Genomic DNA, 24,427 nt, shown 5'->3' with positions numbered 1-24,427 from the left:
ATGAAGAGGGTCTACCTCTTAATGTGCAATTTGGTGATGACGTCATAAGGGAGACCTTACTCTATGTGAATTTTGGTGGTGACGTCATGAGAAGGACCTCCCTCTTAACGTGCATTTTGGTGGTGACGTCTCAAGAGAGACCTCCCTCCTTTGTATGCACTTTGTGGTGACGTCATGAGGGAGACCTTCCTCCTTTGTATGCACTTTGTGGTGACGTCAAGAGGGAGACCTTCCTCCTTTGTATGCACTTAGGTGGTGACATCATGAGGTAGACCTCCCTCCTTTGTATGCACTTTGTGGTGACGTCATGAGGGAGACCTTCCTCCTTTGTATGCACTTAGGTGGTGACGTCATGAGGGAGACCTTCCTCCTTTGTATGCACTTTGGTGGTGACGTCATGAGGGAGACCTCCCTCCTTTGTATGCACTTTGGTGGTGACGTCATGAGGGAGACCTCCCTCCTTTGTATGCACTTCGGTGGTGACGTCATAAGGGGAGGACTTTGCATGCTCATCTGTAGATACATTTTAGTGAAGTCTTTGTGTCAGTCCTTAAGGCATTTCTTTAAACAACCTCAGATTCGAAAAAAATAAAAAATCGGTTCTTCAATAACAAAAACATGGCGGTTTTTCAGACAGCCCCAACTAGTTGATCCAACTTGTCGAATAGAAAAGTTGTACCGCGTTAAGGGTATTTTCAGTATTCGATCCGATCTTGATAAATACTTTGAAAACAACGTAAAATATGACCGTATAATGTATACTGTAGACAACTCGAAGTAGTGATTTACATCAAGGAAGACAAATCTACGAAAGAGTGATAAATTTTAGCTGGTTGTATAGTTAAATTTCATTTCCTGAATCCCCCCGATAATTTACTCCGACCTCAGTAAGCTTTACGTGACAGAACCCCGCCATTTTCGTCGCCAATTTTTCATTTTTAATGGAATTCCAAATACATAGAGCCATAAGCCGACTTCTTATTTTTTACCCCTGTCGTAGAATGACCTTTTCTTATCTAGTTTGACCCGCGCAGGGCCAACGCAGTCGCTGCTATTAATCCAGAAACCAAGTTCCAAAAATTTACGACTTCACCCTCTTTTTTTTTGGGTACTCTTCCCCGCGAATCCGCCAAATACTCTTCATTAATCCTTTAAAAACTCGCCAATTGCTACTTCATCACCGATATCAACCTTGCCTTCCAACGGGAATCGTTTCCGTTGCGAAAGGCGGGGAACTTCACGGAGTGGAGTTACCCCGCGCGTCTAACGTCCCGTTCTTAATCCACGCGGTTCCAGTTAAATTCCCTTTTAGATTACGCCAAAAACCAGTTTGGTCGACGGCAACTTTGAAATTAATCTCGATTCTTTTTTTTCGTGGCATTTCTCAATCGTGAATTTCTATAATGATAAATAACTATTAAGACGTTTTGGCGAGAGATATGCTCAAGATGGCCGACATAATTCGAAGGGTTACGTCACGTGAAAATTATACCTTTTGTTTTGCCAAAAACACAATTTATCTAGCTTTAATCTTTGTATACTGCTTACCGCCGTATACTGCTTACTACTAGTAGAAGTGCATAATGTATTTAAAGAGTTCGTACACGGTCTGGGAATGTCAGGGAATTTGAAAATGGTCTCAAAAAGTTAGGGAAAAGTCGGGGAATTTGAAAATGGCCTCAAAACGTCGGGGAAAAGTCGGGGAATTTCAAAATGGCCTCAAAAAGTTAAGGAAAAGTAATTTGAAAATGGCCTCAAAACGTTAGGGAAAAGTCGGGGAATTTGGAAATGGTCCCAAAACGTCAGGGAATTTGAAAATGGTTCGAAAAAGTCAAGGAATTTGAAAATTGTTTCAAAAACCGGGTTCATACAGACCTGGAAAACCTGGAAATATCAGGGAAATTCCCATTTTCTTGTAAAAATCAGGGAAATCATGGAAATTTATGAAGGTTCAGAACGTTTGCCCTAATGAATAAAAAATTTACATCAATTAGTTTTCTTATTAAAGATTTCACTTTATTACTTCTTTTAAATTATAATATTGAACCAATTTAACTTAATTGTCAATCATGAAATGTAAATCTTTATTTTATCTTGCACCCTGAAAAATTCAGAGAATTTGAAAATGGTTCCAAAAATTCAGGGAATTTTATAATGGCCATAAAAAAACAGACCCATTGATCATACTTCTCTTGTAATATTCTATATACTTCTGCTTTTACGACCTTTTTTATGAGGACGACATTTTAGTGTCGTTGTGAAATAACTATTTCCTGCCCTTCGTTTTAAAGTTTTTGGCGCCTACCTTGTTAGCAGTTTCATTTTCGACGGTTGAAAAAATGTTCCCCGTGACCATGAGAAGCATTTTTTGAGAATCACGGAGATTGCAACGCTTCTGTCTCAAACTTTATCAACGATCTAACTATGAGTACTGGTATTTTTAATATCAAATGGTTAGAATAATTTTATAACACGACTTGATGTCTTTAGGCCTATTCACATTTTTGAAAAAATTAAATTATAATACTTATAATAAATACCTTTATTAATATTTTACATATTTTGATTTATTTTTTTTCTCGGTGAACGCACGAAATTTCAATTCAAATTGAAATAATAACGACTTCTCAAAATATTTTTCTTGACACGATCATTGGAATATACCAATTATTTTTCGTTTATCATAATTTAAATTAATTTGGGATTTTATCAACGTTTCTCGAACCAAATTATTTGTTAAATCCAACTTTTCCGTAAATAATTATATCAGTTTTCTCGAAAGATTAAGGTTCTGACGACAGATACTAGGTGGCGCGATTCATTTGGGGAAAATGGGGCGGTAGACTCGTACTTTCTCAGTAACATAAATACGTTCTCGGTTTTATAATTCCTATAGTCGTATTGGCCGTAGAAACACTCAAAAAAATTAATTTCGTTTGAGTTTTTAAGTTGATAATTTCTTACATAGTTAGGGTGTAATTCTACGGAGCCCGGTTTTTATATTTGACCTTTGACCCGAGCATGACTAAGTTTTAAAATATTCACAATTGTTTTTTTTACACGTAGAATTCAATTTTCTACGTTTCGTCATAAAAACCTTAAATTTTAATATTTGACCTTATGCCTAATATATTAGTTTATATATCACGAAATCTAAAGTCTATGTACCAAGTCAAAACGAATTCTAACGCGATTAAATATTTAATATTGACATATATTTAAATCTGGTATAGGCCCGAATTTATGAAACAATTGGTAGAAAGGTCGTGATGCCGCCAAATGAAACTTATTTAGAATGTAAAAAAAAATACCCTACTTATAAATATTTATTTATACGAAAACCATATTTTGTAATTTTAGAAAATAAATAATGTAACGTATTTCGAATATTTTCCTTTCAAAAAGTATTCTTACAAATTAAATAAAATAAGTTAAATAAAATAAAATAAACCAAAAATAACAAAATAAAATAAACCAAAAATAACAAAATAATATAAGTTAAATAAAATAAAATAAACCAAAAATAACAAAATAAAATAAACCAAAAATAACAAAATAAAATAAACCAAAAATAACAAAATAAAATAAACCAAAAATAACAAAATAAAATAAACCAAAAATAACAAAATAAAATAAACCAAAAATAACAAAATAAAATAAACCAAAAATAACAAAATAAAATAAACCAAAAATAACAAAATAATATAAGTTAAATAAAATAAAATAAAAACCGAATATAACAAAATAAAATAACAAAATAAAATAAGTTAAATAAAATAAAAAATAAAAACCAAAATAAAATAAGTTAAATAAAATAAAAAATAAAAACCAAAATTAACAAAATAAAATAAGTTAAATAAAATAAAAAATAAAAACCAAAATTAACAAAATAAAATAAGTTAAATAAAATAAAAAATAAAAACCAAAAATAACAAAATAAAAGAAGTTAAATTAAATAAAAAATAAAAACCAAAAATAACAAAATAAAATAAGTTAAATAAGTTGAACAAAATAAAATAAAAACCAAAAATAGCAAAAAAATAAAATAAGTTAAATAAAATAAAAAATAAAAACCAAAAAAAATAAAATAATATAAGTTGAACAAAATAAAATAAAAACCAAAAATAGCAAAAAAATAAAATAATATTAAATTCTGATATATTACGAAATATAATTTTAAGCAAAAGTATCTAATTAAGTCGTAAGTGTGACATTAAAGTAAAATATATTTCCGATTGCCCGTAAAGTTTATTACACTTTGAAGATTGTTTATAAAGAATAGGAATCGACTTTGCCAAATAGATAGTTTGCGGGGGGAGTGGGGGGTCGCAGAGGGGCGATAATAGCTACAAATCAAGTAGTCGCGTCTTAGAACCCGGAGACAGAAAAGAAAAAAGGTTATCTTAAAAAAGTATGGGTCGAAGCCGGAAGAGAAAGGCTTGGGGAAGAGCGTGATGACGTAATTTACGCCGTTTGGCCTTTCGGACGGCCTCCCCTCGTAAATCTAAAGCGTGAAAAATCGTCTCTCTTTCCTCCTATTTCTATATTCTATTCCTTTGCCAGAAAGAGAGTAAAGTACCTTCTGTCTCGGCGCTGATTGTTACCTCCCGAAACGCAACTGGAATTCCCACAGATTTCCTCCACTTTTCTGCTCAAATATTTTTTATCGTGTTTTTTTTGCAGTGGGTAGTTGTTTTGGATTTGGATATTCAACTTAAATAGCTTAAACTAAAAAATTTGACTTGTTTCAAAAAATATTTCAACTTGTTTTAGTTGGTTTTAGCCACATTGAAGTATCTTAAAATATAACCATTAACCAAAAGATATTGTCGATATGTGATTGCACTTAAAATTGTTAGACTAGGTGACATCGTATTATGTAAAAACTGCATAGCGCAAGAATCCTGCAACGACTTTCTAGGCTATTATTAAAATTTAAATAAATATAATTATTATATAATACAGGGTTGCCATGGTACCTGGAAAACCTGGAATTCCTGGAAAAGTCAGGGAATTTGAATATGGTTATAAAAATCAGGGAATTTGAATATGGTTATAAAAATCAGGGAATTTGAATATGGTTATAAAAATCAGGGAATTTTTAAAATTAGTCTAAAAATCAGGGAAATGTCAGGGAATTTAATTTCGTTTGCAAATACTAAACTTTTTCTAAAATATAGGTTAAAAAATACAAAATATTCGCACAAAATAAGTCAGGGAAAATCTCCGAAGATGGGCAGGGAAAACCTGGAAAAGTCAGGGAATTTGATTGTGATAAAATTGTGGCGACACTGTAATATATAATATTTGATGTAGATTTTAATATAATATCGTTACAATTGCTAATACATTTTGTAATTATATTATAAATATTCGTTTTATAGTATCGTCGAAAGGTAAATATATAATATATAACAAATATATAATAAATAATATATAATATGTAACAAATATATAATAAATAATATATAATATGTAACAAATATATAATATGTAACAAATATATAATAAATAATATATAATATGTAACAAATATATAATATGTAACAAATATATAATAAATAATATATAATATGTAACAAATATATAATAAATAATATATAATATGTAACAAATACATAATAAATAATATATAATATGTAACAAATATATAATATAGAACAAATATATAATAAATAATATATAACAAATATATAATAAATAATATATAACAAATATATAATAAATAATATATAACAAATATATAATAAATAATATATAATATGTAACAAATATATAATATAGAACAAATATATAATATATAACAAATATATAATATAGAACAAATATATAATATATAACAAATATATAATATAGAACAAATATATAATATATAACAAATATATAATATAGAACAAATATATAATATATAACAAATATATAATTAATAATATATAATATATAATATAACAAATATATAATAAGTAGTATATAATATATAACAAATATATAATAAATAGTATATAATATATAATAAATAATATATAATAAATAGTATATAATATATAATATATAATATGTAATAAATAATATATAATAAATAATATATAATAAATAATATATAATATATAACAAATATAATAATAATAATAATCAGCTAGGCTAATACCCAAGGCTAATAATATATAACAAGATAATTAAGTATTTTAAAAGAAGCACAAAGTCTCCGCACTAAGATGTCTACCAACTTAAATATTTTTAACTTAGAATAAATTTATGGAAATCTTGAAAAAATAAACAGATCTCTTAATATATTATTAACAACCTATTTTACCACATAAAATGTTGAAAACAGCTTTACGATGAAGTTAAGGGTTATTTTTCCCTTAGGTTAAGTGGCATGGGGGTGGTGTGGTTGTACGTACAAATCTTTTTTATTTTTAATTTTTTTTCAATGGAAAATTTTAAATTAAACTATGAAATTAATTAAATGAGAAATAGTAAAATTTACTAGAATTAGAGTGAAATGTGGGTATCGATTGAGCGATTTAAGAAATGGTGCAATGAACGTGTGGTTATATTCGATAAAAAGTGGGTCGCCGGGACGTTGTCTTAAGTTCTTTCTTTGGGCGTTTCGGACCTTGACTTGTCAAACTTTTTGGATCGTTTTCAAAAAATCGGTGTCGTCGTCACTCTGGAATGACCGTGAAAAAATAAACCTCAATGTAAAAATAAAACTCTACTTGTCGAATAAGGACAATTTTTTTTAAAGCCTCTCCCGCCAGTTCCTTCGATTCCCTGCTGCCATCTGACGTTTCATACTGTTATATCGCGTTTACTAGACAAAGCGATAAAACAAACGTAAACTTGTTCAAGAGGAACTGCTTTATAGGGTTCTTTTTGATTTATTTATCCCGCTGGATAGACTGGCGCCACCTATGATCGATCGCAAACAACGATACTACCGAAATTACGATTTAATACAATTATTGGACTTATTAAAATTTATATTGAAGTCCTATCAGCATTTATCGATTAAATTAAATTTATTTTACGTAAATTAATTCAATTTTATTGTTTAAATAATTTTATATATAAAAGTTAATTTTTTAATCAAATGATCTAATTTAAATTTTATTTCTGTGCCGAGTTTCCGTGTAATTAATTTCGCCTAATATTTAATTATGAAAGTTCGGAGAACGGCGAGTAGATGGCGGTAATGTTTCCATTTCAACCCTTTCCTTCCGAATTTTTCGATCCGCAAAATGGGGACGCGTACGTGCCTACGAAGAGCTGACGCTCGGTTGTAGATAATCAAAAGCAACTTTAATTAAATACTCTTAATTTAAAGGAAAATCGTATTATATTATTATTTAATCCGTATAACCTTCCAATAGCAAAAAAATAATCTAAAATCGACGGTAAAAAATATTAAAAAAAAACAAATAAGTTAAACCGTTACACGATAGATGTCACCATTGTAGCCGATCCGCTTTGAAAACGTTCTTTTTAAAATAAATATACCATTATAATTGCGTATAACCGTAATAATGCGTGGAATCGGAAATAAAATCTAAAGATGCAAATCTTGACGACGATTTAAAATGTTTACATCCTTTTTATTGCATTTTTATGTTATTTTTTTGGTCGCTCAACGGCTTAAAAAAAACCTCGAGAAAAAACTGTAGCAATAAAAAAATGAATTCTATTTCCAACTCTAGCCAAAGAAAAAAACCCAATTGCATATTTTGTCATCTTTTCCTTCGTAGTAAAAATCAGACTTTTTTACCCCTCTTAGCTTAGGATTGGGTTTTACGACTTCATTCAATGAATATAGCCCCTCTGCCTATATCTTTATAAAAACCGGGGTTTCTCCCCCCCCCCTTTCCTTGGGGAGATTTGTTCCCCCTTCTCTTTGGATGGTTTTTTCCCCCTCCTCTCTCGCAGGTATTACGTGGCAGCCGACTTTTAAGGCGCGGTCGGGAATCTAGCTCTGGATTTTATCGAATTTTTTTGCCATGCTCTTGGCCCGAGAATCGCGTCAGGAAAAAAGTCACGCGTCATTTACTACGTAATGAGATAGGAAAAGCGTCTATACGAGACGAGAGCCAGAAGCGGCAAATTATTTTAGCTCGAATTTTGGCGTTTTTTTTTTATTTATTCCACACCGACACTATATGCTAATATACGCGTGTAAATCTGTTCTATGGTCAAGTAATTTATTTTCGATGGACTACTTTCTTGTCTATTAAACGTACAAAATGGCCGACTACGCGATGGCGTAAAATGGTGGATTCAAAGTAGCTTAATATACACGGGATTTAGTATTTTTTAAGCCCGCAATTCAATAAGCTTTTATTGGCTTATCAAGGAGAAAGCATGGGGTTTTTTTCGCCATTTTTTTTTCACCCTGTAAAGATAAGAATGTTGAGGAGGGATTGGATACACGCGCCTTTGTTAGCGTATTTTGTACAATGCTTGTAAACTGTGATTTCTTTTAGTTGGGCACCATAATTTAATATGATTAATGAAATTAAAATACTTTTATACGTAATTAACTACGTTATATAAGTAATTAACTGACACTGTAATTGATATTATTTTAGAATTTTAAATATAAATTATATCTTAAATATTGTTTAAATTATAAATTAAATAATATTGTTTAAATTATAAATTAAATAATATTGTTTAAATTATAAATTAAATGATATTGTTTAAATTATAAATTAAATAATATTGTTTAAATTATAAATTAAATAATATTGTTTAAATTATAAATTAAATGATATTGTTTAAATTATAAATTAAATGATATTGTTTAAATTATAAATTAAATGATATTGTTTAAATTATAAATTAAATGATATTGTTTAAATTATAAATTAAATGATATTGTTTAAATTATAAATTAAATGATATTGTTTAAATTATAAATTAAATAATATTGTTTAAATTATAAATTAAATAATATTGTTTAATTATAAATTAAATATTATTGTTTATATTATAAATTAAATAATATTGTTTAAAAGTATATGTTATGTAACATTATGTTTAAATTATGAATTATATAATATTATTGAAATTATGAATGATAGTATATTATTTATAGTATATTATGTTATTATAATTTAGAATGGAATTAATATTATATTATTTTAAGTAATAAATTTTATTTGGTATATAATATAAAATACTGTTATTACATTTTTATCCTAACCTTTTCCTATTAGTTTAAAATCCCATCAATAATTTATCAAAAGTATTTTTGAAATGGACACATGAAAGTCGAAACGTAGAAATAGAGCCGCCTGGTGAGAGCTCCGAAAACTAGTGGGCTTATTGATTCTAGGCCATTCGACGGACACTTTACCGCCATCTATCTACGATATAATAAATCATTTACAATTCATTCTATTTAGCCTATATTATCTATCTCAATAGGGATGTTCAACGAATATTAATATTTGGCAGTGAAACGAACAGGAAATGACACTTTTCGTTGTTAAGTCACTTTTAGTAACAGTAGAATATTTTTGCATAAATTTTTATTTTAAAAGCTTGTTAAAGATGATAAATTAACAAATATATTATTAATAGATAATAATTAAATAATAAAAATTAATATTCAGATTGATTCTAAAGACTGATAATTTAATAATAATAATAATAATAATACTTTTTATTTTAATAATAAATTTTAACAAAACGTATTTTTTAGATTGCACGTAATTTTCGAATAATCTATTTAAGTAAAAATTATGTTACTGAATTTTATTTTTTTTGTACCACGAAATGACCTACTGAATTCGACTGCGTTGAAGGAGAAGTCGCCCACCAGGTGCCAACGTTAGCTTTGGCCGATTTCTCAACCATTAACGACAATTTGACGAAAGTCGCGCGGAAGCTAGGCAAGAAATTAATTAGTAAAACGTGAATAATTAATTACAGCGAAAAGGGGAGGGAGACTAATCCAAAGCGGGGATTAAAGCCGGTGCCCCCCCCCCGCGCTTTATAGTATAAAGGATTTATTCGCATTGTGAGAAAATATTTGCTTAGAACGCAGGAGGCTACGGGGCTACGGGTTCCGTCATTGAAATTAAACTCTCCACTCCAGTGTTGCAGTATCGAACCCCCCACCCCCTTCCCCAGATGGTCTAATCTTCATTTTACATATACCCTTTTCAAGCCAACCTTTCGCCAGCCGTACAAAACTACCCGAATTTTTTTTGTAAAAACTATGCCTCGCAAAACGCCTGGTGATATAATTCGAAATCAATAAATGTAGGAAATTTAGGCGGGCAGCATCCGATAGGCGTTCCTTTCCCCCCTTTCTCGTTCCCCCTCCCGCGTTTTGGACATTTTTTATTAGTCGAACGTCCACTACTATAGCTTCTTCCACGATCTGGATGCATTCGAAATTCGACCAAAAAGAATGCACGCTTGGAAGGACTTAAAAATCCCGTCAACCTAAGTCCGTCTTAATTCCCCGCCTTATAGGACATAAACCGTACCCTCTACGAGCAGTATCGGGCCTAACGCGCTCTTAAGTTGGTATTCCGCTATAACCGTCGCTCCGAAAGGATGCTTTTGAGAATTTCCCTCGCCACGCGTCATTAGATAGTGGCGCCCTCCCTTAACAGAACGGCGCACTATTCCGGAATGGGAAAAGGAGGGGGGTAAATATACCGCTATCTCTCATTCCCAAAATCAGTCCCTTCCCCCCTTTAAGAAGCACGTACGAAGGCTGTTTGAAGGGACTATAGACCCCCCCGCGGCGCTGCACCCTTTTTAATATCGAACCGAAGGGGGAGGATTTTTTTTAATTGCAGACTGCCCCCCCCCGCCTCCTTCCTTTTTAATTGTTATTGCGTACGCGCTCCCGGCCTTTCATCCTTCAGAGTGCAATGTATAGCGGTGAAGCCTGGATAGAGGGGGAGATTTTCTATATATAAAGTTTTTCGTTCGCTAATTGAGATAGCCTTTGCAGAGGAGATTAAAAAAGAGGGCTGGTCTTTGATAAAAAAATATCCTCAACGTAAAAACAATAATGGAAGAACCCAAGCTAATTCCCTCGTCCAATTTTTTTTCATCCCATGGAATATATTTTTTAGTGAGGAGGATTTTGCCCATCTCTTATAACCCTTAACAAAACACCCTTAAAACAGCCCCCACACCTTATATCCTTTGTATCTTACTTCTGGTGTGTACATTTTCGGCGCGATGAATATGGATTACTTCAATCCCCACCGCTTTTTTTATTATTATATTTTTTTATCGCGCGGTTCTTTAAGAGAGAAAACTTTATTAATGAGTCTCATCTAGAAAAATTTTCCGCCTAACCCGCCCCCTCCAACATAAATGATTTCATCTTCTCACTTTTTTTTAAGCTCTGTCTGTTCCTCCATCTTCTCTAGCTCCCTTTAACGTTAACTTGGCCGCAAAGCTCGACTAGCTCGCGGGGAAGCCGACAGCATCCCCCCCCTCCCCCCTCTGGCCGGATCCCAGTAGCATCCCGGTGGAGTAAATATTAGCATAGCTCTCGAGGCGAACGGTAAAATTCGTTCATAGACAGGACCGTTGCTTTTAAAACTACATAAACATATTACCCTGTCTCCCAGCTTCTCCTTCATACACTCCCCCCCCCCCTTCCCCCAGTTCTGAATAAGCGGCATCCTCCCCTTGAAGTTAATTTTCTGGGGGATGTTCCGTAGCTATTTTATTAGATTGTTCGCGTTTTGACGCTAGATGGCGTTTTACTAGATAGTACTTATAGCTTTCGTTGATACTTGCTACGAAGAAAATATAAATAATAATAAAATATATTTGCTTATTTATTAAATTAATTAAAGTTTATTATATTTTAATTATTAAGTTAGCGATATAAAATTATTTCGTTAAACCGATTAACATTATAATTGATGTTTTAATTGAAAGCAATCTCACCTGGTACAACTATCAAAACCTAAGTGTCCCTCGTAATTCTGAGCATTCGTTCTCGTGTAACATACATTTTTGGTGTATATTTAAACTAATTTAATGGGCATAGTTAAATTACAATACTAATTTTAATTTTGTTACGGAGAAGAACAATTAAAGGATAGGAGATAATAAATTCCAATACACAAATGATTTAAATTAATAATTAATTATTAACGAGAAAATCGAAGTAAATTGTAATATAAAATTAGAGACGATTTACGCTTAGCTTCCTAATAATAAAAATTGAATTTTAATTGTGAAATATAATCTCATTAGGTTTAATTTTCAATGTTTTTCGTCGTCAGTATTTCTTCAATAACTTCAAAAGTACAAATCCGATTTGCAAAATGGAACTATATTTGGTTTCTGTGTGTGATCACGCGTCGAACAAACAACGATGTAATGTATTCATTCTTTCGTGATGTAATGTTCGAGTGATTTTCTATTTCCGGCTTTGATCACGGCCAAATGGTGCTAGCGTATTATTTTCCCCTGCATATTATATTCGTGGAGGTATTCTTGGAAAAAAACACCAGTCGATTCTCTACATAAAATAGAAACAAATGGGTTGCCAAGAAAAAACTTAAAATTATATAATGAAGAAAAATTAAATCTTCTTTAGTTAAAATTAAATAAAGTAGCGTTATATAATTCGCTGATTCTTATTGTGAAAACCTATTGTCCAATTTAAATGCGGGTCAAACTCAGTTGACCGTCAATTTTTCGCGTTTTGACGCTAGATGGCGTTTTACTAGATAGTACTTATAGCTTTCGTTGATACTTGCTACGAAGAAAATATAAATAATAATAAAATATATTTGCTTATTTATTAAATTAATTAAAGTTTATTATATTTTAATTATTAAGTTAGCGATATAAAATTATTTCGTTAAACCGATTAACATTATAATTGATGTTTTAATTGAAAGCAATCTCACCTGGTACAACTATCAAAACCTAAGTGTCCCTCGTAATTCTGAGCATTCGTTCTCGTGTAACATACATTTTTGGTGTACATTTAAACTAATTTAATGGGCATAGTTAAATTACAATACTAATTTTAATTTTGTTACGGAGAAGAACAATTAAAGGATAGGAGATAATAAATTCCAATACACAAATGATTTAAATTAATAATTAATTATTAACGAGAAAATCGAAGTAAATTGTAATATAAAATTAGAGACGATTTACGCTTAGCTTCCTAATAATAAAAATTGAATTTTAATTGTGAAATATAATCTCATTAGGTTTAATTTTCAATGTTTTTCGTCGTCAGTATTTCTTCAATAACTTCAAAAGTACAAATCCGATTTGCAAAATGGAACTATATTTGGTTTCTGTGTGTGATCACGCGTCGAACAAACAACGATGTAATGTATTCATTCTTTCGTGATGTAATGTTCGAGTGATTTTCTATTTCCGGCTTTGATCACGGCCAAATGGTGCTAGCGTATTATTTTCCCCTGCATATTATATTCGTGGAGGTATTCTTGGAAAAAAACACCAGTCGATTCTCTACATAAAATAGAAACAAATGGGTTGCCAAGAAAAAACTTAAAATTATATAATGAAGAAAAATTAAATCTTCTTTAGTTAAAATTAAATAAAGTAGCGTTATATAATTCGCTGATTCTTATTGTGAAAACCTATTGTCCAATTTAAATGCGGGTCAAACTCAGTTGACCGTCAATTTTACATAATTTAAAAATTTCCTCCATTGAAAAAAAAGAGGGAAACATAATCAACAACAAACAACTTTGTTGATGTTTACACTCTGCTCTGGAGCGTTCAGGTGGTTTAGCATTCACCGAGTTGCCCTGTTTTTTATTTTATTTTTTATTTTGATGGGTAGATTATCTTTGACAGATTAGAACTATCCACCATCATTAGTGAAACATTGCAATATAATGCCAACCACGAAATAAAATCTTCTACCAAAACACGTCTGTTTCGAAACAGTTCAAATTTCCCTTCTTCAAAAATGTCGTTAACGCTTTAAAATAGTGACGTGATTTATTTATTTAAGTGTAGGTTTCTTCCAAGTAATCGACTGGTATTAATTAACGCTTTAATTAATAAGTAAAACAAAAAGTGTAACTTATCATCAGAATCTGATGTATTTTTTAATCTGTCATTTCAGACCAAAATGAACACGTCGGAGCAGCACGGTGGTTCCCTGCAAAAAGGTAAGCCAACCATTTTTAATCGCGTGTTTTGGTTTTCGGCCATTAAGCTATTTATTACCCTCGATAAAATTGACGCTTTTAGTGGCGCCATCTACTCGGTTTATTCGACCGAATATAATTCGTTCTTTCCTCCCGCAAGATACTGTATACCCTTTACTCACTGTTGCATTGTTTACGGGCCTTTGGATTTTCCTAAGAGGGTATTGCAATAAAGTTACCATTAAAGATAGAACTCGCCTCTACTTAAACGACATTTCGAAGGCGTCTTCGCGATTTGCTTGTTCCGGAGAATTCGCTTTTGGGATAAACGTCGATAAATTCTCACTGTTCTTTCAAAGTTGACGTTGATAAACATTCGTTAACTATGGAGTTCTATATTTAAAATCAGAACCAATACTCTGTTTCGCGGCAAATAGTAAGATTTACCAAAAGATTTGTGCCATTTTCTTCAACAGTTCAAATGCCAACCCAGGTTGTCTAGTTTCTTGATTCTCCAAGTTGTCTAGTTTTTTTTAACGCTCCAGGTTATCTAGTTTCTTATCATTCCATGGTTATCTAGTTTCTTATCATTCCAGATTGTCTTGTTTCTTAATTTTCCAAGTTATCTAGTTTCTTAACGCTCCAGGTTGTCTAGTTTCTTAATTATCCAGGTTGTCTAGTTTCTTAACGATCCAAGTTGACTAGTTTCTTAATTCTCCAGGTTGTCTAGTTTCTTAACGCTCCAGGTTGTCTAGTTTCTTAATTTTCCAAGTTGTCTAGTTTCTTAATTTTCCAAGTTGTCTAGTTTCTTAATTATTCCAATTTGCGGACTTAATCTCGTAAGCTCCCTTACTCAACATAAAACCACGGTCGCTAATAGAACACTCATAATGAGCAACTATGAACACTGGAAGCGGCAATTCAACTGGCCAAACCGCGTCACGCGCAGTTCAATAGCTAGCTGCGCTTCGAAAATTTCCGTTCCAAGCTATAAAAGAGTGAATATACCTGTACCTTAAGACTCTTTAAGATGCAGTGACGCGATGAACCGCAATTTATTTGGGATTGTGGTAGACGACACTTATAAAGGTTACAAAGTAACAAGCGCCGTTGGTTAAATGAGGCAATATTTGGTGGTGGACCTCCAGGTGCATCGTAAATTTCATACGAAGGTTAAATATATAACCCGGATTAATATTCGAGTCGTCGGGGACTGGAGACTTTGGGGGGGGGGGAGTCCTGTTAGGATGCGCGGAGGGGGGGGGGTCCTACAATTAATATATCCGAAATTCAGCGGTTCCCAGATAGCTTCCCGTCAGTGGATCTCAATTGACTTGAAACGATCAGTTTCGATTTGGAATAAACGACATAGAGTCGATGAGAGGAGGGTCTAATGAAGGAGAAGGGGGGGGGGGTCGCGTTGCATTCTGGGAGAGAGAGAGAGAGAGAGAGAGAGAATTTCTATGTTAGCGGCCCATAATTAACGCGAACAATATTCGTATACTCATTACCAGCCTTTTCAACAGCCAACAAGATAATGTATACATTTACTGGTTCGCGACTCGACCGGGGGTGACAAAGTTCGCGGGGGTCAAATAGAACCACGCGTCTCACCACCCCACGGCGCCACCCCATCGTCTTTCTAAGCTATTACCAATCGCTTTAAAACGGCCGGGCAATCCGTGTAAAGGGTTGTATATACGTGAGTGCGCGTGTGGGGGGAGATGCTGCACCCCAGGCGTAATTAAGGGGGGGCACGTCCTCCATCTCCCCCCTTCGTCGGGGCCTGAGTCTCCACCCCAGACCCCCGGACCATCGTCTTCCCGACCGTTTGCCCCCCCTCCCATTACGCCCCCCGCGCGTCGTACAATTTTGCGGCTGTTATTCCGGCTAACCGACTTCGATATGACTCCTGGATTTAAATACATTCCATTTATCCAAAAGGACCGGTTGACGTCCACCGTCATTCCCTGACCACTAACTTTACCCCCTTAACCCCCCGTCGATGGGCCTGAAGTACGGGTATGGAGTGGCGGTGGACGCGTGGACGTGGGCTAGCTTTGCGGATATATATCGATAGATCCTCTCTGTGTAATTCAACTAGTCTGGACGAAATGAATTATGCTAATCATCCGCTAGGTGGCGTTTGAGGGGAGGGGGGAGAGGTTATGTATCGGGTCTCGATGGTTCGCCTCTTTAAGCTAAATTTAATCCGTTTTCACCTTGCCGACTTACGCCTTACGATCTAGTTCAAATAATTTCGGCCCAATGACAGTTCTATTTCATCTCTCATCCCCGCGATGGTGTTTGTACCACGCGATTGCCAGTATACGCTCCGGGCCCCCTTATGTTGGTTTACGGCTAAATTTCGTATCCCATTTTGGTGTTTCTCTATGGCCGTCGTGCCCCGTATTTAGAGAGAAGCCAAGATTAGTCAAACGGAGAATTATTTACAGGGGTTTCCACACCCACTACGAGCGACGCTCTATGTAATTTCATCTCGCTTGACTTACTCGTATTTGCTTGTACGATCGACTTGGCGTTCCAACGAGATGGTACGCCGTTTTCATGTACTTATGATTTATATTGATGACCTTCGTCGAGAAAACTCGATAACGCCAATGGCTAATTGACAAAGCTTGGCTTATTTGAAGGACTTGGCGCTACCATTTCGACGTTTCTCGTGACGTCAACTAAACACTCGCGATCTTAAAGTTCCGCGGAAGCGCGTGACCCAAGGAAATTTTTAAATGGACGCTAGCATCTAGGAGCAACAAACACAAGGATAACGCAGCTTAGAGGTCGGGGATGGTTAACTTTTATTCAATAGATAAAGCTCTCAAAATTATTCGTAAAACGTTTTGATCAAGTAATTTATATTTCTGTATTATCCGATTAATTTTTTGATAAATTTGTAAAATTAATCGGAAAACCGACGTTTTTTTCGATAAAAAGCTCAAATTTTACGAATAATACATGTTTTTCAATCATTTTCCGAAATATTAACCGGTAAATTTCTTTGTTGACATTTTTTTCCTGAAAAAAAGCAATTTAAACATGGATAATGATTAACCGTCCCCGACCTCTAACGCAGCTAGCCTTTAAACACGCTAAGGCAGTGTTATGTACAAATTTCATTGGACTAGCGTTTACGCCGAACATTTCACGGGCGGGGGGGGAGACAATTCCCGAATTTTCCCCTTCCGACGGCAGCAAGCGCTAAAGCGTCTAGCCAATGAAAACTGTACGCAAGAAAATGCACGAATTTTAACGGGGGAGACAATTTAGTGGGACAAGCTTCGCGGTGCATGCGCCAGATTTCAAAAATAAGTTAAATAACGGCAGGTTGAAATTTGAGTCCTGTTTTCGGCTTCGTGTGGAATCATTGTAAACTATTAATAGTTAAGTCGTTATTACTTATTAATTAAACGGTATAATACCGTACAATAATGTTGTAAAATGGGAAGAGTCAAACATTGTTTATACCCAAAATGCACCCCGTATGTTAGAAACAATAATAATTTCTATACAAGAGAGAATAACATAGGGTAATAATCCACTACGTGGAGAAATAAGTGCGCCCTCCTTAAAAAACTTGTCCCACCAAAACGCGAAAAATCGACAGATGGCGTTGAATGCAATCCCAAAGTTTGGTGGTCGCGGAAAACCGAGAGTGAAATATGTAGTAAGTGTTAGCTTTTATTATTAATCCAAGATGCTAGCGTCTATTGAATTACAACACATTTCTTAGCGTCGACGCCAAGAAGTCCCGTTAGGCCTAACACAATTTCTTAGCGTCGACGCAAAGAAGTCCCGTTAGGCCTAATACAATTTTCTTAGCATCGACTCAAAAAAAAACCCCTTTAGGCCTAATACCTTTTTTTTAGCATCGACGCAAAAAAATCACTTTTGGCCTAACACAATTGACCGATTTCAAAATTACGTTTTTCCGTGTGACTGTACCTTTACATTGTGAGGAATAGCAGGCTTATTTACCTGCTTTTATACTCTAACATGGCGGCGTATTTTCACGTGTAAAATTAATTTTAAGTTCCCCCAATTTTTTAGAGTTGACGACAAAAAGTCCCTTTAGGCCTAACACAATTTTTTGCGTCAACGAAAAAAAATCCCTTTAGGTCTAATACATTTTTTTTTGCGTCGACGCAGAAAAATCCCTTTAGGCCTAACACAATTTCTTAGCGCCGACGCAAATAAGTCGCTTTAGGCCTAACACAATTTCTTAGCGTCGATGAACAAAAGTCGCTTTAGGCCTAACACAATTTCTTAGCGTCGATGAACAAAAGTCCCGTTAGGCCTAATACAATTTTTTTGCGTCGATGAACAAAAGTCCCGTTAGGCCTAATACAATTTCTTAGCGTCGATGAACAAAAGTCCCGTTAGGCCTAACACAATTTCTTAGCGTCGATGAACAAAAGTCCCGTTAGGCCTAATACAATTTTTTTGCGTCGATGAACAAAAGTCCCGTTAGGCCTAATACAATTTTTTTGCGTCGACGCAAAAAAATCCCGTTAGGCCTAACACCATTTTTTTTGCGTCGAATCTCACTTTCGTGGCGTTTTCGCCCTTGTGAAAACCAGTCTTTAGGTGTAAAACGAGATAATTCATCACAGTTCACTTTCGTAACTGCAAATAAAACGAAACGTTAAAATGTTCCCACACTGGGCCAGGAAAAAAATGAGTAATTTCTGTCGCAAATATTCCCGGTGGTTGGCGCGCGGGCAAAAGGCCAGAAAACCGTTTCAATTAATTTGGGCGATTTTAATGGGAGTTGCTTTTTCACCCTTGCATTTCGTGACGATTCTCCATTAAGAAATGTACGAAGACTCGAATGCTGCTTGGAAAAAAAATTAAAAGGAATATTTTTATGCAGATTAGGCTCCGGCCGTCTACATTAATTTTTGCAAAACGTTCCGAAAATTCTTCGTTAGCTGCTCTTTTAATAAATTCGTTTTTGGACGCGAAAAACAGCGATTAGCCCCTCTCCGCGTCCAGCCTAATTTAGCATCTTTTTGCCTCTGTTTTTCCTCCTTCTGGTACCGTTTTAAATTAATGCCCCAAATTATTGTCCCTGATTAAATTATCCCCTTTTATTCGTTTCAATCGGGGGACCTTTTCGCTTTTTTTGTGGCCCGTGCCTCATTACTCAATATTTAAATCGCTTAATTTGGTCATTCGTTTCGCTAAAATTGTTTTCCATCATTTTAACGCGTTGTTTTATTTAAATGCTTACGTATAATTTGGTAATATTGGATTGTTATAAGTCAAGGGTATAATTCAAATCATGGAAATTTGGATGATTTTAACTTAAGCTATCTACGGATTTATTTCAAATTTATATGTTTTTAAGCCTGATCAAAGGACCAAATTTTAAGTTGAAAATTGCCTAATTTTGACCAATAAAGACAGACAATAATATTTGATTTACTTCTACGCGTTTTATAAGTTGATACATTTTGCACCTCAGATTTTAATTCTAAAATGTGTTTAGATACTTTTTAAATATCTTAAATTTGCACAGATATGGTATTTAAATCAATATAATTTTATTGAATTTTTCGAATTTTATAGTTCGTTTATTACAGGGTTGCCATGGTACCTGGAAAACCTGGAATTCCTAGAAAAGTCAGGGAATTTGAATATGGGTATAAAAATCAGGGAATTTTAAAAATTAGTCTAAAAATCAGGGAAATGTCAGGGAATTTAATTTCAGTTGCAAATAAGAAACTTTTACTAAAATATAGGTTAAAAAATACAAAATTTTGGCCCAAAATAAGTCGGGGAAAATTTCCGGAGTTGGTCAGGGAAAATCGGGAAAAGTCAGGGAATTTGATTGTGAAAAAACTGTGGCAACCCTGTATTAATTAAATTAAATTAAATTTCTACATTATATGGGCTTGATGACTTGGTTCAATAAAGTAAAACTCAAGTGTAAATATCACAAAAATAAAACAAATTTCATTTTATATAAGAATTTAGAAAGATAATATTATTTTCTTATTTATCCCCGCGAAACGAATTCTCTCAATGATTTATTTGCTTAATTTCTTATCTCCGTCCTCGTTACCTAAAACAAACTCAACCGCTTATCTTCATTAGTTTGTATATTTGTAAAATACGCGCCTTTAAAAATACTCTCCTTTGTTATTTGCCTTAAAATGGGGTGGCTCTATCAATCGACAAATTCTGGTTTGGGTTATAATCCTATATGTATTGTACGCTTACAATTCCTTCATTAATAATGGCGTCGTCTTGGACGATAACGAAAATTTTGTTTGCAGCCCCTTATGTTTGCTTCTTCCCCGTACACGCCACCCGGCCTCTCACACTCCAGAGCTTCTCCATCCTCCATCCCTGCCCGCGTTAGATTTTACAGAGAGAAAAGCAACGCCTTATAGATTGGACACATTCTGGCGCTTATGCACGCTCGGATTGCGATAAATCCGCGGATCCGATAACGGAGAAAACCTCCATTCCTTATATATTTATAGTCAGCAAACCACCCAATACACCCCCTTATTCTAATCCCCCCTCCCTAACCTTTATCTCTTAGGAGTAAATACTGAATACCATTGTTTTAAGAGAAGGGTAAAATTCCCCTGAAACTCAAATTTTAAGAGAAGGGTAAAATTCCCCTGAAACTCAAACAAAAAAAATTATTAATTTCTGAAAATTATCGTACGACTGAAAACCGGGGATAATTTAGAATTTTATGTTCGATTTCTAAGATAAATTATCGTACGACTGAAAACCGGGGATAATTTAGAATTTTATGTTCGAATTCTAAGACAAATTATCGTACGACTGAAAACTGGTGATAAATTTAAATTTTGTGTGAAATTCTGAAATTAAATTTGTAAAATCAATTTTTTTAATAACAATTAAAGTTCGACCGATTTAAAACTGGTTTTCAGTTAATTAAAAAATCGGGAATATTACCGTACGCGCAAGCCGAATTATCGAAATGGAAAATATCGTACGTCCCAAAAATTGCTCGAAATTATCGACGTGTACGATAATTATCGTACGTCTGGCAACCCACCCCAGTTGAATTTATATTAATCAACGTACATCATTTACTATTTCGCCATGAATCGTCTGAAATGCAGAATGTTTTAAACCGGAAACTGCTCAGGGTGGTGTCGTTATATTTAATCACCTTTTACTATAGCAAAGGGTAAATGTAAACCCTATTTTAACAATTTTAACGTTAGAGAGAAAAAATTTTAGTAAAATCGACTTTGTAAAATAGGATTAAAAGACGTTGCCCCGGTGAAGGTAGCTTCGCGGTAAAGCGTTCTCCCTGTAAACCTCGCTGCGCCGTACTGCTCGGGACATGTCCAAACCAACGGAAATTTCGCTAGCTTACTCGCAAAATGGCGTATCTCCAAATGCCTTGTTTTCAGTATTTTTTAGGCTAGCGTTTAAATATACAATTCTATGATTGATAGTATGGAAATTTTGTGTTTCAATAGGTTTCAAACAATATTAATGTTCAACCTATTGGTAAGAATGGGAAATTCATTGGTCCACCATAAATATATTCATACGATTTATATGGTTTTAACTCGGGTAAAACAGGGTTCGTACACGATCTGGAAAACCTGGAAAAATTCGGGGAATTAGAAAATGATTCCAAAAGGTCAGGGAAAAGTCGGGGAATTTGAAAATGATTCCAAAAGATCGGGGAAAAGTTAAGGAATTTGAAAATAATTCCAAAAAGTCAGGGAATTTTAAAATGACCCCATAAAAAAATCAGGTTAATGAATTTCTGAAATATGTATTAAAAATAGGTAATACATATTTTTCAAGATTTTACCTCAAACCATTCATTTATTCTATAAAAATAGTCAGGTAAAATTTGGCAATTTGGTCAGGGAAAACCTGGAAATGCCGTAAATTTTGTACGAACCCTGTTAAAAATCAAAAAGGTCGTATCTCGACATAGGTCATCTGAGAAATCAACCCTTTATTCGCATCTTCTTAAATACCCATCCTTGTTATTATGAATTATAAATAATCTTAACGACACTTTGTCCAAACTGCACTACGTAGTGACTGACCTTTTCCAATTCGATTCGTAAACGCCCGTGCTTTCCCACTCCTGTTCTTTATATATGGGGCGTGGAAAAGTCGAAATAAACCAAATCACCTCATCGCCACCCCGTTCTATCGAAGCTATATAGCTGCATTATGGATTTCCACCCCCCACTGGGTGGCGCTACTATAAGAGGTCCTTCTCTTTATAAGCCCGCGGATGTTATAGAAGCGAAGAGGAATTGTAGGGGGGGTTGAAATTTGAAGAACGACGTATTTCGGAGCCACGGGGGGACGGGGGGGGGGGTCGCAACACTTCTAATTAACTCGCTAATTAACGGAACCCGGGTTTGAATATTTTTTTTTCTCCAAGTTGCCTGCCAGCGCTAAACCGTTCCAAAGCCTTTGATATAACGTTTTTTTCCCCCTTTTTCCCTAAGTCCTTCAACTTATTTTTTTGTGTGCCTTGGTCCTGCTCGCCCGCGGGTTTTGGGAAGTTTTTTTCACTCCTCTGATCATCTCCAGAAGTCCAATGGGATTTTCCAGTCTCCATCTTTGCTAGCTCCCCCCCGCCTTCCCAGCATCCGACTAACTCGCCATTTTCCAACAACAGCAGTTGCTGTCACCAACCACCCCCCCCCCGCCCCCAGAAGCGTGGATAAAAAAAATCATCTTAATTTGTCGCCCATTTTCGAAAATATGCCACTTTCTAGTGTTTTTCTGGTATCGTCAGTCTTAAAGATCTAAATTATCCTTCTTTGTGACTTTTTTTTCTTCAATATAAAATAGTCCGCCATGTTTAAATTTTCTAAAATATCGTAGCAATGGCGTTGAGAATAGTTCGTCGGCTAGGCCTACTGTGTTCCCTATTAAGAGGGATGCTAAAATTACTGTCGATCGATAACTTGGTACTTGCGCCATGAGCATTTTGTTTTATGCCGGAGAAAAAAAATTCCCGCCTTTTACGCGTTCCGAGCTTAATGAGTCAGCCACTAGATGGCGATAATATCTCCACGCTCCGTGTTCGCAAAAAAATTTCACGTTTATTTCATTCCTCGTATTGTTGGGTTTTTGTTGTTTTTTTTTACGTAATTTAGGTTTTTTTGATTTAAATAAATTATTTTAAACACCTTCCTTTTATTGCTTAACTGGAATTTACGAGTTAAGCCTTGCTTTAAAAATGGATGTTAAAACTTGGATTTTTTAAATTGTTGTTTTTTATCTTGTCACATTGTAGTCACAAATTTACAATATTTAAATTTTAACTAAGGCCTACTGAAAGGCTAAAACGGCCCTGCACAGAAGTCACAAAAGTGGCATATTTAAGAAATGTTTTCATTTGAATCCATTAATTAAATTAAATTAATTTAAAGTATAAAACAAGGAGTTTGACATTGATTTTTATCGTTTAAAAATATATTACACAGAGTTGCCACACGTCCGGGAAAAGTCAGGGAATTTAAAAATGGGCCTAAAATGTCAGGGAAAGGTCAGGGTATTTTAAGAATTTGTTAAACGTCAGGGAAAAGTCGGGGAATTCATTTTTCTCTTGACACTTTTTGAAGGTAATTTTACTCTAGATCTATGACATATTCTATGATTATCATTTATTTCCTTGAAAGTTTGGCTAATTTTTTCAACATTGCAATGACATTTAAAAAATTACTGAAATTTAAATTTATTAACTTTTGATAAAAGTAAAATATAAATGAAAATATCTTAAAATGGTCAGGGAAAACGGGAATGGTCAGGGAATTTGATTCTGAAAATTTTGTGGCAACCCTGTTACATTTTGCAACCTTATCTATATTTCAATGCTTTCCTTTATTTTCCTATATTTTCCTATAATTAGATATTATTTTGTATTTCGTGCGGTTTTTACGAATTTCCCGCGTGCTTTTTGTAATACAGATGTACTTAATGCCTTTGATTAAGAATATCGTAGTCTGCTTAAATAGAGTTCCTTTTATATTAACACAAATTTAAATTTTATTTATGCAAATTTTCCTATATGTTACTATATTATCAAAGATAATACTCCTATATGTTCCTGTTTTTTTTTAAAGAAAATACTCCTATATTCTCCTATAAATCGACTGTTGAATTTCCTATATTCCTATAATTTTTTTGGGGTTTTTCAGTGGTCACCCTGCTAACTGCGAAATTTAAATCGCTTTTAAAAGAACATTTAAAAAAAATGCGAATATGATATTTGGGGGGTGAGGATGGTGGTGGGAAGT

At 33.9% G+C, this 24,427-nt stretch overlaps 1 protein-coding gene across 11 annotated transcripts in view; it reads left to right on the top strand.

Moving 5' to 3' along the window:
- Positions 1 to 24,427, top strand: part of LOC149925532 (zinc finger protein rotund-like) — a 395,345-nt gene that overhangs the window by 197,216 nt on the left and 173,702 nt on the right. For all 11 annotated transcript variants that reach the window (XR_016477085.1, XM_090161422.1, XM_090161416.1 and 8 more), the window contains one exon: positions 14,108 to 14,153. Coding sequence is in view for 10 of the 11 variants with exons in the window: in XM_090161422.1 (XP_090017548.1) it covers positions 14,108 to 14,153 (46 nt within the window). In the remaining variant the exon portion in view is untranslated. The remainder of the gene's footprint in view (positions 1 to 14,107; positions 14,154 to 24,427) is intronic.

The sequence above is a fragment of the Leiobunum rupestre genome, chromosome 10 (genome assembly GCF_980474605.1).
Source record: "Leiobunum rupestre chromosome 10, qqLeiRupe1.1.hap1, whole genome shotgun sequence".
NCBI lineage: Eukaryota > Metazoa > Arthropoda > Arachnida > Opiliones > Sclerosomatidae > Leiobunum > Leiobunum rupestre.
This window is presented reverse-complemented; position numbering and strand designations above follow the sequence as displayed.